The sequence below is a fragment of the Physella acuta genome, unplaced genomic scaffold (assembly GCF_028476545.2).
Source record: "Physella acuta isolate Inbredline_101_S28 unplaced genomic scaffold, ASM2847654v3 ptg000902l, whole genome shotgun sequence".
NCBI classification, from domain to species: Eukaryota; Metazoa; Mollusca; class Gastropoda; family Physidae; genus Physella; species Physella acuta.
In genome coordinates this window covers 57,378-74,335 of record NW_026732419.1, presented here as the reverse complement: position 1 = coordinate 74,335, position 16,958 = coordinate 57,378, and the positions used below count along the sequence as shown (strand labels likewise).

General features: G+C 34.6%; 1 protein-coding gene across 1 annotated transcript; it reads right to left on the bottom strand.

Moving 5' to 3' along the window:
• Positions 1–742: 742 nt before the first annotated feature.
• On the bottom strand, positions 743–15,091 carry LOC131953044 (uncharacterized). Its single transcript, XM_059316034.1, has 9 exons — positions 14,876–15,091; positions 13,543–13,671; positions 12,760–12,897; positions 12,321–12,521; positions 12,002–12,202; positions 11,286–11,474; positions 3,063–3,200; positions 1,215–1,341; positions 743–925 (listed from the first exon to the last, which is right to left on the bottom strand). The coding sequence occupies exons 1-9, from the start codon at positions 14,934–14,936 to the stop codon at positions 904–906; spliced, it is 1,206 nt and encodes a 401-aa protein (XP_059172017.1). The 5' UTR covers positions 14,937–15,091; the 3' UTR covers positions 743–903.
• Positions 15,092–16,958: the final 1,867 nt, after the last annotated feature.

Below are 16,958 nucleotides of genomic sequence, written 5' to 3'. Positions count from 1 at the left end.
TCTCCACCCACCTTAAGCATTACACTGTAAAACATTAAAAAAAAAGAGGCTGAAATTAAACTAAAATGATTAATTTTGCTGTGCTCGATTCTGGGGCTGATGGTTCCGCATTCTCTCCATTTCACGGATAGCATCTTCATTGCAAGGTTTTCTTCCTGCTAATTTCTCGAGATCCAATTCTTCGATACGCAATCCTTCCAACGAGCGAACTCTGCTTAATGCGACGTAAGCCTGTCCATCCGCAAAGAGCTTGCTTCCTAGGTTCACCACAGCTTTGTCCACGGTACATCCTTGCATTTTGTGAACTGTCACTATGCCCAGACGCCTTTACTTTCCCTAACGTGAGTTAGGTACCCATCAGAGTTGGGTGGACTCAGGGACGGTCTACTGACTTAAACCCGGATTCGAACTCGAGACTAACGGGTTAGCAGTCCATCTCTCTACCGCTAGACCACTCCGCCACTGATAAAACCTCTTAATTTTGATAAATCTGGATTGATAATTTTTGCTTTAGAAATCATGTCCTCAATTTTAGGGTCCTTGGGGCGTAATTTAATTAAGCTAATTTAGGTCTCTAATTGCTAGTTTTTATGATTGCATCTGAAATTGTTAGGCGAAAATAGCCTGAATGCCGAATTTCAGATCTCTAGAGCAATCAGAAGTGGGCTAATTTTCGTTGTCAATTTTAACAACAAACAAACGCGAAGCTGAGTTAATAAAAACGTGTTAAAAAGCACTCCATACACAACAGGACTGTTTTATTGTATTATAATAATGCGTGCACTAGTTAGCCAACGATTACATCTGATCAACATTATTCCATGTTCTGATTTGGCGTTGTTCCAACCCTCCCACATGATACATAGTCCATTCTCAGGGTAGCACAGTTGTTCGGCGCAGTGGTTAGGGCATTTTTGGACACCGCCTAGGGTCACACATAAAATTTAATCAAAACAACCAACGTTTAGAACGTTTAAAAATAAATATGCAACAAGCTTCGAAATTGTAAACAGTAAAATAAAAAAATTGTAAACAGTGAAATCAAAAATTGTAAACAGTGAAATCAAAAAATTGTAAACAGTAAAATCAAAAATTATAAACAGTGAAATCAAAAAATTGTAAACAGTAAAATCAAAAATTGTAAACAGTGAAATCAATAAATTGTAAACAGTGAAATCAAAAAACTGCAAACAGTGAAATCAAAAAATTGCTACCTTGCACGATTTGGGTCGCCAGGTTTGCAAGTCATGCAGTCACCCGTGATGTGATTACAGTCATGGTCTAGACAGAAAGGTGAGCAGGTCTTTTTACAGTTGTGGCCGTAGAACCCTTTCAAACAAACTGTTGTAAGTAGAAAGTTGAAAAGGATCAGCAGCAGAGACAAAGTAGTTTTGTAGTTTGGTTTTAAATTAAATGCGTATATATATATATATATATATATATATATAATATGGCTGAATATTTGGACTATTAATTTATACTATGTAATAGCCGTTATCGGCTAGGCTTTACTCCAGCCATTTAAAGCCATGTCCCTATGTAAATATTAACGCACAAATGTATGTTTGTTTGCAAAATGTTATAAGACAAACTAAAAAGCTTTACATAATGCTGCGCTCAAAACTGTAACAGCGCTTGGTTGTAAAAGTTAACCTAAACGTCACCCAACATTCCTCAACATGCCAGTTCGTTTCACAAATATAATAAGCATCAGAGTCAAAACGTTGAACAGAAAACGGCTTGTTCCTTACTTTTCCTGTGCCCGTGAGCCTCAACCCCATTTCATACAATTAAAATATACAAATATTAAATATCAGAATAGTATCATGTAGGAGTTACAGATTTTTACACCTTACAGCAAAAAAAATTGCAAAGTGTAACATTGACATAAACGGAAAAACACAATGATACAAAATAAGCATACGTCTGAAATTTAACCTTAATTTTATCTGAAATGTGACATGATTTACCTGGGCTTAAGACGTTAGCCACCCCTAACCCGTCTTAGCCATTAAAACCCATATCAATTCCCTCTTCTCAATAGGGCTGGAAAGTAGGTCACCAACCAGTTTTATGGCTCATGCAACTTTTATTGAGCCGTAGAACTGGTTGTTGACCTACTTACCAGCCCTATTACCACCTTGTTTATTTAACCCACTACGCAATACATTTTATACTAATACCCACTGTGTTTCTTCCAGACTTATTTCTCCTTATGTTTATCTTTAATCTTAGCTGTATCGGTATTATTTATTAATTCTTAGCATTACCCTTACCGTTGTCATTGGCGTTATCATTACCGTTACTGTTACCGTTACTGTTTCCGTTACTGTTATTGTAACCGTGTAACTGTTACAGTTACCCTATGAGTAACTGTTTTGGAAGTAGGTAATGTCCTACTGCAGTTTTTGGATTCTACTAAGTGGGGTAATTGACAGGGGTAATTGAACTGGAAGTAATGAGGTTTAAAATTACCGAGGGGTAAATCGCGGAAGGGGAGTATAGCTAAGATTCATTTTTAAGCAACAACTACCCCTGTAAAAGTAGGTAACATCTCCTTAGGCCACAACACCTGTATATACTTTTTGGCTGTGCACCCCCCACACACACACACACACACACAAACATACACGCACACACAAATGAAAATTAAAAAAATTCCTGATGCAATTATGTCCCTTTAAACAGGTAAGATTGCGCTGTCAAACTGGTCAATCTTTCACCCCTTATTATGACACTTTTGAGAATCTGGTATCTTCCCAAGTGCCCAAAACACCATAGTCATCTTCTTTGCGAATGTCGATCTAGTTCAAGAACTTTTTTTTTAAATATATAGTCTATACCAAGACTGCGGTCTGTCTATGTAAATTTTCAACCTCTTTAAACGCGATTGTTGAGATGGCTCTATTTTACACATTAAAGTGAAAGTGAACAGCAAACTTTGTCTGATTCTCTTCTGCAAATATCCAATCGATTAGGTGTGAGAAACAAACAAACAGGCCCCACTTTGTTTTGTTAGATATATTTCTTTCACACAAATAAATTTAAAACATCACACATACCATTTGTACACTCCGGCGGATCCTCGAATCCCTGACAGCCGTTGTCACATTCACCAGTTTCTCTGTGACAAGATGTCTCGTAGCAGTTTTTGCTACAGTTGTTCTCACATGTTAGGCCCCATGTCCCAACAGGACATTCTAGTATGGAAAAAAACATGATAAAAATTGTATACGCACCAGGTATCTCGTTACCAAATTGCTAACGCGAATTTTTCGGGGAGCAGTCGACGAATACATAGAACAAATATAATACTTCCTATGTTAAGTCAGTAAATACACGGGGAAAAAATCAGTTAAAAATTATTTTGCTATTGTTCTACACATAGATGTGAAAAGTACAACAAATGAGCAAACTATCCTTGACGGGTACATCTTAGGTTAACGTTAACCCAACTTCACTTGACGGGAGAACAATCGAACTACTAACACACAGCAACATGATGCTAAGTGAATGAAATCATCAACCACGACGAGAACTTTGGTCATATCTACACTGCTTACAACAACACAGTTTTAAAACGCATATAATACTTTTTTCCTTTCTCAACAAAATATTAATATGTATTCTCGAATTAGATGACCCTTAAACCTAAAAATAGTAAAAAAAAAGGTTTATATCAAATATTAATGACTAACATTGTTTTATAAAGAAACTCAATAATTTATTGTGATTTTTTAATATATTTTTTTTTTATTTTTAACCAATTAATGATGGTTTGACCAAGATTCTAGATTTAGATCTAGGATTGACTTTCTCTTCGTCCGACAACAGATCTATAGATCTAGAGAAAGTTTACGTATACTCAAATTAGAAGAACTGTTGAAAATTGATAATAGTGTTGTAACCTAATACAAAATAGCAAACGGACGTATAGCTATAGCCGACAGAAAATCAGCTTTATAATGCGTTAACTTTTGAATGGGCACCAAAATCTTCGATGGAAGCCCCCATTATTGTTATAAAAAGTAAATGCATCATGTTACGTCACTATAAGTAAAGTCATTGTTCTGGAAATTGTATGATTAATGTGGTAAATCTACCAATCAACATATAAATAAATTAATTAACGTCTTTAAATTAATTTGTGATTAACAGTTTGTTTAAAAAGAAAATTGTTCTCAACTTAATTATGTATTGTACAGCTCTACACATTTTGCAGATTCTCTCCTGTAAACAAGCGGACAAACAAAAAACAACAAACATGTAAACAAACTTGAGTTTTAGTAGTATACTAGACTTCCCGTTATCATTAGATAACTGTGGGTTTCGGAGGTCATCCATAAAGGACATCACTTCTGTCACTTATTATCACAAAATAACCAGACCCCACATTCAAAAGTTTTTGTCTTTTAAAAACACCGATTTCGACTGAACATGGGTCTGACCACAATATGTCTTCATATGCTGACTTCACAGGAGACCTACCCAACTATACTTCACCTGCCCAGTGTCCCGACAAGTCTCATACAACATGATTTTATCGTTTAAAAAACGATTTTGGCTAATCATGGCTCTGACCACACTATCCCTTCATATGCTGAGGGCAATGAAACAGGTGAATTCTACTTCACCTGCCCTGTATCTGACCAAGTTCCGAAAGGCAACTTTATCAAAAAATTGGAATAAAATTAACATAACAATTGAAAAAAAGTAACATTGACATGATGTGTCTCGAGCCCGTGTCACGCGTAAGGTAACCGAATTTGCTAACATCTTAGCTATCTAGGCTCGTAAAATAAGGGATGTTTTTACTGATATATTTTACTTTTATTCTGCGTAAGAAACTTCATTTCTGCAAATAGGCCCTTGTATTAGATCTATTTCAAATTAAATTTTATCCCGAATTATCCAATTCCATTGCTAAACAAACAAAGATTTATATAAAATAATTAAGGTCTGAAATAGTTTAGTATAGAAACTCATTATTATCTAGATCTAGATAGAGTTATCTAGATTCTACGACTAGTTTGGTTAAGTCGAGTTTTCTCGTAGTTCTAGATCTAGAACCTAGATAGATAAATCACTTTTATTCTTGAATTAGGTGATCCTTAAAGCTAAACAGCAAAGATTTATATCAAATATTTAAGGACTAAAATAGTTTAATAAAGAAACTCAATAATTTATTGTGATTTCATAATGGTTTTTATTTTTAAACAATTAATTTCGGTTTGACCTAGATTTTAGATCTATAAATTCCTTCGACAGCTGATCTTTAGATTCCAGATCTAGAGAAATTTATTGTATTCTTAAATGAAAATGGACTGTTGAAAATTGATATTTGTAATAATATATTGAGAATTGTGAAGTCAAGGGAACTCACTCTTCTTGTATTAGTATTATATTTATAATGTTATCTTGAGTGATGTCCCTTGTTTATATATATATATATATATATATATATATATATATATATATATATATATATATATATATATATATATATATATATATGTTTATGTCTCATCACTTTCTCTTCCTCTTTTTCCATCATGTAGCTGAGGCCAAATAAAGTTCCATATACAAACAGCATGGTTTCTGTCGTCAGTGTTTCAATCTATTACAACTGGCGACGAGGATAAATCAATCGACTTAAAAGAGCACTTGCTTACTTAAAAAGAAGCTTGCTAGAGCATATTGGCTAAGTATTTCTAGGATAATGGCGCTGTATGGCCAAATAAAAGAATTCAATTCGAATGATGAAACCATTCATGATTATCTAGATAGGTTAAGCTTTTACCTTGAAGCTAACGACGTGACGATAGAAGCCAAAAAGAGAGCTGTTTTGTTAACAGTCATAGGGCCTCAACAATTTAGGCTGGCGCACCAGCTAGTCTAACTACCAAGAGCTTTAACGAGCTGAGCAAACTGCTAACAGACCACCATGCGCCCACACCATCAAAGTTCCTGTGTAGAGCCAGATTTGACGGTAGGACTCGTCAATCAAACGAATCAATATCAGAATATGTTGCTGCTTTACGTCATCTAAGTAGATTCTGTGAATTCGGAGACACGCTGTCTGACAGACTATGTGAAAAGTTTGTGACAGGTGTAAACAGCCCTGATGTTCAAAGAAAGTTGCTTTTCGAGTCAGATCTCACATTGGAAAAAGCAATACAACTTGCAATTTCATTCTAGCAGTCATCCGAGGCGGCAAGATCTCTAACGCCTTCAGGGATCCATGCAGTAAACAGCAGGTTAGTCAACAAACACCAACCCCATCAGAGCATTTCAACTTATGCTAAACAGCCTGCACGTTCAAATCCTAGATCTAAATCTAGTAATAATTATCAAAAATGTCATCGATGCAACGGTCCCCATGCATCTCATCGATTCAAGTTCAAGTCAGCAACTTGTTATAAGTGCAGTAAGCAAGGTCACATTGCCAAGGCCTGCTTTGCAAAGTCTTCGTCTGTTGCTAAATCTAGCCAGTCAAGACAGTACCGCAAACAAAGGCAGCACTATGTTAACTCTCACCAAGACTACCTAACCCAACCAATGAACCACTCTACCAGTGAAATGCTCAAACTGATTCGCAGCCGGATTTCAACCTGTTCTCTGTGAAATCAACAAGTCATGCTCCCATCAATGTACCAGTTTATATCAACGGTAAGAGCATCATCTTCAAACTTGACACTGGAGCATCTCTAACTGTCATCACAAAGAAGGACTTTGAAGCTGTCACAGGAGGATCAGTGCCTCTACAACCATGTCACAAGTGCCTAACAACATACACAGGTGACAATGTTCCAGTGATAGGAGAGTGTATGGTTCGTGTAAGCTATAATGGTCAAAGTGTTAAACTTCCTCTTCTTGTGGTTGAAGGAAATGGACCACCATTACTAGGTAGGAACTGGTTAGTTGATCTTAAGTTAAACTGGGAGAGTATATTTTCAGTGAACAAAGCAAGAGAATCTAGTTTTACTTCAATAGATAAAGTAATATCTGAAAATGAAGGTGTTTTTGGTAATTCAGGATTACTAAATGATAGGACAGTGAAGATAAGCATTAAAGACACACATCCAAGATACTGCAAAACTAGAGTTCCACCTTATGCAATGAGGGATAAAATTGAAAATGAGCTAAGTAGATTGGAATCTAATGGCATCATAAAGAAGGTAGACTATTCCGATTGGGCAACGCCCATTGTGCCAGTATTAAAGAAGGATGGTTCTGTAAGAATTTGTGGAGACTATAAAGCTACACTGAATAAGCAAATAGAGCTAAATAGGTACCCTATTCCTAACATTGAGGAAATTTCTTTGAATTTGGCAGGAGGAGACAAATTCACTGAATTGGACTTTAGTCATGCTTACACTCAACTAGAACTGCATCCAGATTCAAAAGTCTATACGACAATAAACACACATAAAGGACTCTACCAATATGAAAGACTATGTTTTGGTATATCATCTAGCCCTGGAATTTTCCAAGCTGTCATGGACAGTATTTTTAAGGACATTCCAAATGTTTGTGTTTACTTTGACAATGTGTACATAACTGGTAAGAATGACACTGAACATCTTAAAACACTTGATAAAGTCTTGAAAATAGTTGATGAAAAAGGTTTAAAGATAAACAAAGATAAATGTCAATTCATGCTGACAGATATTAGTTTTCTTGGTTATATTTTAAGCAAGCAAGGCATCAGACCTCAACCTGAGAAAACAAAACCCATTAAAGAAGCCCCCAAACCTGAAAATACCCAACAACTAAGAGCTTTTTTGGGCTTGATAAATTACACATAGGGAATCTGTCTGGTAAATTATCACCACTGTACAAGCTGCTGCAGAAAAATGCAACTTGGCACTGGGGTAAACAACAAGATGCTGCTTTTAATGCAGCAAAAGAAGTTTTGTCTTCTGACACCTTACTAACTCACTATGACCCAGGGAAAAGACTTATCTTAACATGTGATGCTTCACCAGATGGTGTAGGAGCAGTCTTATCCCACATAGATGAAAATGGTGACAGACCCATTGCTTTTGCCAGTAGATCTTTGAACCAGGCTGAGAAAAATTATTCTCAGTTAGATAGGGAAGGCTTGGGCATCATTTTTGGTGTTAAGAAATTTCACAAGTTTCTGTTTGGTAGGGAGTTCACCATCTTTACAGATCATAAACCATTGCTAGGTTTGTTTGGGGAAAACAAACCCCTACCTGAGCATGCCTCACCAAGAATTCAAAGATGGGCTATCACACTAACTGCATACAATTATGAATTGAAATACAAACCTGGATCTGAGAATAGTGCAGATAGTCTTAGTCGATTACCTTTAAAAAACCAAAGCCTTAGTTATGTACCAGAAGATGTATATGTTCTTTTCACTGTCATGGATAACTCCAATATAAATGTGAGTGATGTTAAATGAGAAACACAAAAAGATGAGTGCTTAATGAAAGTATATGAGTACTGTAAGAACGGTTGGCCTGAAGAGTCAGTGAATGATGACTTAAGGCCATATAAAATAAGAAAAATGGAGTTAAGTCTAAAAGATGGAGAAGATGCAGTCCATTATCAGTCAGAGTTACCTAAACAAAGTATTTGTAACTTAATAAATGATTATGGTGATATGGCAATTTCAAATGCTTTAAAAGAGAATACATTAAATAAGAAGGAATGTGATCATCAAACAACTTTGCTAACATCATTAGCACTTACAGAAACTAAAAGGGTAACACCAAAAGAAAAAAGATTTTTGCCATTTAATACACCCACTTCAAATACTGGATCACAGTTGCAAATTGATATGGTCCAGGATATTACTTTTAAACAGTATTTTTGGTTACCTAAAAGCACTATCAGATTACCTGAGAAAATTTATCAATCAAAGAAATCTATGTCAGTTAAGGATCTGAATAATAGCATAATACTTTCAGATGCCAATTCAAAAATAATAAACAGAGGAATCTAAATGTGACCATGAAAGAGTAAACAGGTTCTTAGCCAAATACCGCACAACTCCTCATATAACAACAAGTGTTGCACCATGCGAATTGCTATGTGGTGGGAAAATTAAAACTCACCTTGACCTACTACGTCCAACTGTTCAAAGGTCTGTTTCCCAACATCAACATACACAAAAATTAAATCATGACAAAACATCCATTGAAAGAGAATTTGGAGTTAATGATAATGTGTATCTGAGAAATTATGGGAGAGGGGAAAAATTGATGCCAGGTCAAATTGTTCAATGTACAGGACCTGTGTCTTATAAAGTAAAAACAAATGATGGACTTGTTGTCCGTAGACATGCAGACCAGTTAAAAATAACTTGTGCAGATAATAAGTGTGAATCTATCAATCCCACCAAATCTGAACAGTTCACACCAACTCAGTTTGTTCCACAACCAAGTTCTGTTGATATGAGTGAACCAAGTGGTCTAGAGTCAGAAAATGTAAATTCTGGAATTAATGATTTAGATCCTAGACCTCCTGAGCTAGAGAGTCCAGATGGTCAGAATCTTGAGTCACCAAATCAAAAGCCACTGAGAAGGTCAAATAGGACAATCAAAGTCCCAAATAAGTTAGACCTATGATTTTAAAGGTCAAAAGGACTTTGACATCATTGTTTTGTATCTTAATTATGTTGTAGCATATTGTGCATTGTTTGTAAGGGTGTAATCTACCATAATGTTCATGTTGCAATATATTTGGTGATTTTAGGATACTATCATTTGTTCTATTGAGAGATGTGTTGTTGTTTACTAAGGGTAAAGGGATGTAATATATTGAGAATTGTGAAGTCAATGGAACTCACTCTTCTTGTATTAGTATTATATTTATAATGTTATCTTGAGTGATGTCCCTTGTTTATATATATATATATATATATATATATATATATATATATATATATATATATATATATATATATATATATATATATATATATATATATATATATATATATATATATATCTTTATGTCTCGTCACTTTCTCTTCCTCTTTTTCCATCATGTAGCTGAGGCCAAATAAAGCTCGATATACAAACAGCATGGTTTCTGTCGTCAGTGTTTCAATCTATTACAATATTAGTGTTGGAACGTAACAAAAAAAGCAAACGGACTTATCGTTAAAGCTATAGCCGACAGAAAATTAGCTTTATAACGCGTTAAACTTTTGAATGGGCACCAAAATCTTCGATGGAAGCCGTCATTATTGTTATAAAAAGTAAATAAATCATGTGATGTCACTTTAAGTATAAAATCATTGTTCTGAAATTATATAATTATTTTGATTAATCTACCAATGAAATATCAATTATTTAATTAATTTGTGACTAACAGTTTGTTTAAAAAAGAAAATTGTACAGCTCTACACATAGTGCAGATTCTCTCCTGTAACTAAACGGACAAACAAAAAACAAAAAACAAATTCAAACATCTAAACAAACTTGAGTTTTAGTAGTATATAGATAGATAGATATACTCTTATATATTCTTAGCTGTTTTTTACTTTCTCGTATACAAAGAATAGAGGAAGTATAGTAATCGTGCAAAAAAATGGAAATCGAGATTTTCACAAATCTTAACGTTATACATCTCCCTGAGTAGGAAAACTTTGTTTTGCAATTTTGTTCGTATATCTGTGTGCGTTTGTGTATGAGTGTATGTCTGTATGTCTGTGAACACGATAACTTGAGTACCGATACTGTTAGCACGATGAAATTTCATAAAAAAGTATTACATCAAATTTGTAGTTCGAATACAAATTTTCAGCTATTTCAGAAAACCGGAAGTGGAACTTAATCTACTTTCAGTTTTTCAAATATAAGTTAAAGATCCAACTCTCTGCTTTCAGTCAAATTTTGAAAAATTGAATAATTTTCGTTAAACGGAAGTATTTCTGTACAGAGTTTCTTCCGAGCATCTCTTCGGGGGGGAGACAAAGCCCCCCCCCCCCCCGAAAGAATTCTGAATCATTTTCGTTAAACGGAAGTATTACTGTACGCTATTTCCGATTTCTCAAAAAACTAATTTGAATTATAAAGTACTAATTTTCCGCACTATTATAAACACATTTTTTCTGTTCACTTGGTGGGCTACGAAATTCTATTTTATTTTAACAGTTTAAGTAATTAAAAATTGATAAAAAATTCATGTCTATATCCCGTGTTTTATTCCCTTGATTGTTATGTAAGAATATTCGAGAAAGTTTAGGGGAGATCACTCCCGCTTTATTTTCTGTAAAATTTCAGTAAGCTATATATGACAAAATTTACCTCCGTATATTTCAACCTCACACAGTGTCAGATATGGTCCGACTGACTCACTAATCTTTACTTTAGCGACATTTTCTTGCAGTGTAGCGGTGATGATGTTGTAAATAAGTTCAACAGTTCTCGGTTCTTTGTATTTAAACAAAGTCACTCCACTGGACGAGTAAGACTGGAGCTTAAATTTGCCTTTAGCTGTGAATAGATATTTAAACTCTTAGATATTATCTTCGCACGGAGACTGCACCACCGTTGTTGCAAATTATTTTCTCCAAATTCATTAAATGGAAAATATTGCAACCACTAGTATGTATTTACTGAAATTTTATGTACGCTAAGAAGGCATTTTATAATTTTGTTTCAAATACGCAGAAGTATTTGTCAACAACAAACACAACTTTTGACCAATATATATATATATATATATATATATATATATATATATATATATATATATATATATATATATATATATATATATATATATATATAAATGTCTGTATGTATGTATATGTGTACGTATACATGTATATACATTTGATTATATATACTAGCCGTCCCAGCCAAGCACTGCGCTAGCCAAAGTGCAATACTTATCTGTTTGAAACTCAAGACTTCGTTTAGCAGTCTAACGCTCTATCGCTAGGCCACTTCTGCTCTGATGAGTTAGAAAAAAATCTGTAAATAAGTATTGTGCTAGTTTTTTTTCAAAGACGTCTTACTGTCATTTCCATTGTAGATCCTGTATCTGTTGACATCTTGAGGCGGAGACAATGTTACACTCCAGTACTGAGATGAATCGGAAGAATCGCCTGTGCGGGAACAAATCTTTCGGGTTTTGCCGTCAACGGAATTATTCGAATGCCAGTTCCCTTTATACGTGCTTGACTGACTAGTAGATTGACGAAGAGCTGCGTTCCGACCTATGCCGAATTTTGAAAATACAAACTAATTATTGCAGTAGTGTATCGTGTGCTCTATTTTCATCTATTTCTGTACAAGAATCTTTGTACACATGAAAATATTTATAGCCCAACTCACCTCCACTGACGTAAAGAGAACAGAGTGACCTGACACCGTCACCTGACACAACAATCTGTTGTACCATGACAGACAGGTCACAGCGAATGTCAAGAGTTTTACTGTTGATGTAGGATAGTTTCATACCGTTGCACCGTATAACAGACAGCGCCCCGGGATTTTGAGAGTCAAGAAAAGAAACTCTCAGATTTTTCAATGCGTCTATAAAAACAAATATTTAAGAATTCATATTCAAATATTTTTGTATAAAAACTTTAAAAACCCTAATCGGGCTTCAACCCGACTTCTGGCCCCGTTTTTTTACGGTTGCTCAGAATAAACTCCTAGTTGCAGCTTTGATACTTTTAAAAACAAACCCAATAAGATACTGTAGAGACATTGTTAAACACAGAACATATAAAAGAAGAATGAAAGCATTTGTTCTATTAGTCCAACACACCTGGGTCAATGACGGTTAGTCTGAGCCAGGTAAACGGGAACTCTTCCCGCAAGTCCACGATGGTAATGTCCGTGTCCGACGTGCACGTGCTGTCATCGCCGTCTGTGAGTACGTCAGATAAACCTGAGGCCAAGTCAACTGGGAAATAGAACACGTGGAAAACGTTACGGCAACAAAAATTACTGTGAGAACGTCAGATAAACCTGAGGCCAAGTCAACTGGGAAATAGAACACGTGGAAAAACGTTACGGCACCAAAAATTACTGTGAGAACGTCAGATAAACCTGAGGCCAAGTCAACAGGAAAATAGAACACGTGGAAAAATGTTACGGCAACAAAAATTACTGTGAGTACGTCAGATAAACCTGAGGCCAAGTCAACTGGGAAATAAAACACGTGGAAAAACGTTACGGCAACAAAAATTACTTTAAATGCACTATAATTAAGAAAAGTTACCTTCATTTGCTTGTGCTAAGCTTTTTGGTTTGATATATGTAGTATATGGGTGCTTGTTGAGGAATGGATGACTATTTCTTGATTGTGTTAGCTATTAGTGTACCTAAACTAAATTAGCATGTACATTTTTATCAACCCCGTTATCATTCAACAATTAGTTCAACCATCCTATAAATACCAGTGACCTTACCAATCTATATTTAGTTCAGCCATCCTATATTTACCATTGGCCTTACCATTCTACATTTAGCTCAACCATCCCATAATTACCATTGACCTTACCATTTACATTTAGCTCAGCCATCCCATAATTACCATTGACCTTACCATACTGACACTTGATACCAAACCATCCACGAGCACACTTGGATCCGCTGACACATTGACCACTGTCGTCACACTGGTCATCCTCACAGTGACACATGTACTGGGAATTTGGTCCAAACCATTTTACACCTGGTATAAGAAAATGTGGAGATCTACATTCTAATAAAATTGACCCAATGACTAAAGTTTGTATATTTATACAAACATTTATTTTTGACTTGTAAGCGATCAGAAAATTGGCAGTATGTGTAGAATTTTAAAATATATATTTATGTAGGGAAATTATTATGTTTAAAGTGAGAGTATAATCAAAAAGTTTTAACATTTTTATACTTTCATTCACGAAATGTTACGTTTAAATTAGGCCTCATAATATTTGTGTTTAACCCAATCTAATTTACTAGCCGTCGGTACCCGTTGCACGTAAATTATAGGCTAATATATTATTATATTTTTTAAACATGTTTGAGAAAAAATATTTTATAAAATATTTATTGGTAAAAACTCAATGTTTTTTACTACACAACGAACGATATAAGTGAAAAAGCAAAAAAAAATAAAGAAATAGCTTTAAAAATCCGGCACATTAAAAATAACAAATTTTATACACTATTAGTCAACACAACACCATATTAAATGAACACATTGATTAAGAGAATTAAATGATTCATTTAAAACTCAGCTGTTCAATGGTATTTCTGTTGTTTTTTTAAGTAATTTGTATTGCTTTTGCTTGAGAAAATTGTATACTATACATTTCATAGATCTATATCAAATTTGAATTAAATAGTGTATTTCTTTATATTCTATAATTGGAAGATGACGCCATTAGTTCTGTGTTCTTTCCGTGGTTTAAACATGTGACATATGACGTCATTGTTTATTGAATGTTTTCACAACAATAAACGCTTTTTCGGTTGCATAATCAAAATTGTGTCTCTATATTCAAATATGCCTTTATTTTTATTTTCCTTCTTTAAATAAAATTTAGTTTATACATTTAAAACACCCAGCATATTTTTTTCAACAAAAGTCCGTATCAAGTTCTCCATATATCGCTGAAGATACTGATCATTACACCTAAAACAAACCTTGCGGATAGAGAGAGAGAGAAGTGCGAACATGTCCTTTTATATATTAGGATGAACATAATCGAAACTAACACAATATTTACAATCTTTTGTTAAATTATTTTACAAATCTATCTCCAAAAAGCTATTTTGTTGAAATTAATTATAATTAAATATATTATATGCATGTTCTTCTTTCTTCATACGCTGTAAAAATAAGCTTACATTATAAATTATTTTAAAACATCTAAAATTAAAATTACCTTGTGCTGAAAAAACCCACAAACAATAGCACAGTGTCAGATTTAATATGACGTTCCTCATTTTGAAATTATGTAATTGTTAGAAGCATTTGAGAAGTAAAACACGCATACTTTATATTTTCATACAGCAGTTATTTTGTGACTTTTTATGCTTAAATACAAAACGGGAAAATATAATACAAAAACTGTGCATTAAATAATAGGACCAAATCAGGAGCAAATTCAGATTGAACAGCTGGCTCGTAAATTTAGGGGGGGGGGGGGGGGGCCTTTCCGTATATTTTCTGACTTCTGTGTTGTGATTTAACTATGTAATAACGTTTACTAATTAAACCAGAAAATTTAAAAAAAAAAAACATTATCGCACTATATGGTAAATGGAAAATATTGAATATTCGTAGGATTTTTTAGGGCTTAGGTAAAATTGCTGAACAATGTCAAGTAATTTACCACGACAGTAAATAAGAACACACTTATTGTCCAGAGTGTTTTGAAAACGATTTATTGACCAGGTCTAACTCGGCCGGTTTAATGATACTGCAGTCTAACTAATGTTATGTGTTTGGTTATCATTGATCTGTTTAACTTCTAGCGATGAGTTAAATTAGCTAGTTTATTTGCTCTGTTACTGCCACGTGTACATTCGATTTTTATGGGTAGAACATGGACGGATGAAGCTTGAGGAGGGCCCTAGGCAGAAAAACACTAGGGGCCCTAAAATACACACACACATACATATATATATATATATATATATATATATATATATATATATATATATATATATATATATATATATATATATATATATATATGTAACGGTCAAAGCCCGAAGTCGGCCAAAGCATGCATTGGCCAATTCGCCTCCCATTGATTGTTCAAGGTCCGAAACTTTACTTGATTTCGGCCTTTGGCCGGCCAGTCCGCGGACTGGTTATGGTGGACCGGCCAACTCCGAATCAGAAGATTATCTGGCTAGGGACGACCGGCCAAATTTCGAATTAGAAGATCATAAGCAAAATTTTTTTTCATACCGTAAGAATCATTAAATTAAGTCTTTATTGATTATTAATCAGAATAAATGACAGAAAAAAAAATTACTGTACAATAGTTTCAATCACTATTATCACTTGTTACAACACGTTGAACTTTTATGGCATTTAGAATTACATAGTAGCTTGTTATTTTTACACTTGTAGCTGTTTTTTGTGCATTTGGTTGTGCAATTGCAGCGAGTGTAGCCATGGCCGCCGTTCAGTGGTTAAGAAGATGTGATGGTTCGAAGTGATTTTTTTGTCTGTACCAATGGACGAGCATTTAGAACACCATGTTCTGTTCCTAGCTTGTAGAAAGCGCCTTCATGACAACTGCAATGACGCTTCGGGGATCACCGCGACCTCTGTCAACATCTGGTATACGGATGCGAACATTATCTTCCACTTCAGCTTGTTTAAAATTTGTATCTTAAAATAGCATCTTAGCACCTTTAGTTTGTAAGCTAGTATGAGCTGCTGACCTGTTGTCCATAATTTCTTGTTTATTGTGAGATAATCTGCTAGTAATGTTCCCTCCTTCGTCTGATTTATTGGCTATTCCGCATATTGCATGGTCATCGTTGCCAGAGGTTCCACAAGAATCGGCTGCACTACAATATTTTTCACAAACTACACATAATCTATTGGCCATATTATTGTCACGCAACTGGTCTGGACGTTCTGCCACAGCAGCATGTGTATTAGCTGAGGATGTCGTTGCATTTATGGCAACCTCCATTTCTTGTTCAATGTTCTCAAGAGCTTCCTCAGTAACTAAATTATCGAGAGCCTCTCTTTGTAGATTTGAAGTGTTAAGTCCCACTTTTGCTTTGCATCCAAACAAGGCTTCATGTGATGATTATTGGATTCCTTGATAAAGAAAGCGATTTTTCAAAAATTGAATAAATTTGAGACTCTCAGCCCAATGTCATCATCGTATTTTGAACATCTTGGTTGGCACGTTTTTCTGAATCTTGGCTTTGGCTATGCCTTGGTTTTCCGTGAACTAGTTTAAGTTCAGGCTACATGTTCTTTAGTTCAGAAATATT

Bases quoted from the DNA above. Each gene is read 5' to 3' on its own strand.
- LOC131953044 (XM_059316034.1), bottom strand. From the start codon at position 14,936: ATGAGGAACGTCATATTAAATCTGACACTGTGCTATTGTTTGTGGGTT. The intron at 12,203-12,320 runs GTGAGTTGGGCT...AATTCGGCATAG, and splicing joins TTCTCTTTACGTCAGTGGAG to GTCGGAACGCAGCTCTTCGT. The intron at 1,342-3,062 runs GTATGTGTGATG...TACTTACAACAG, and splicing joins TCCGCCGGAGTGTACAAATG to TTTGTTTGAAAGGGTTCTAC.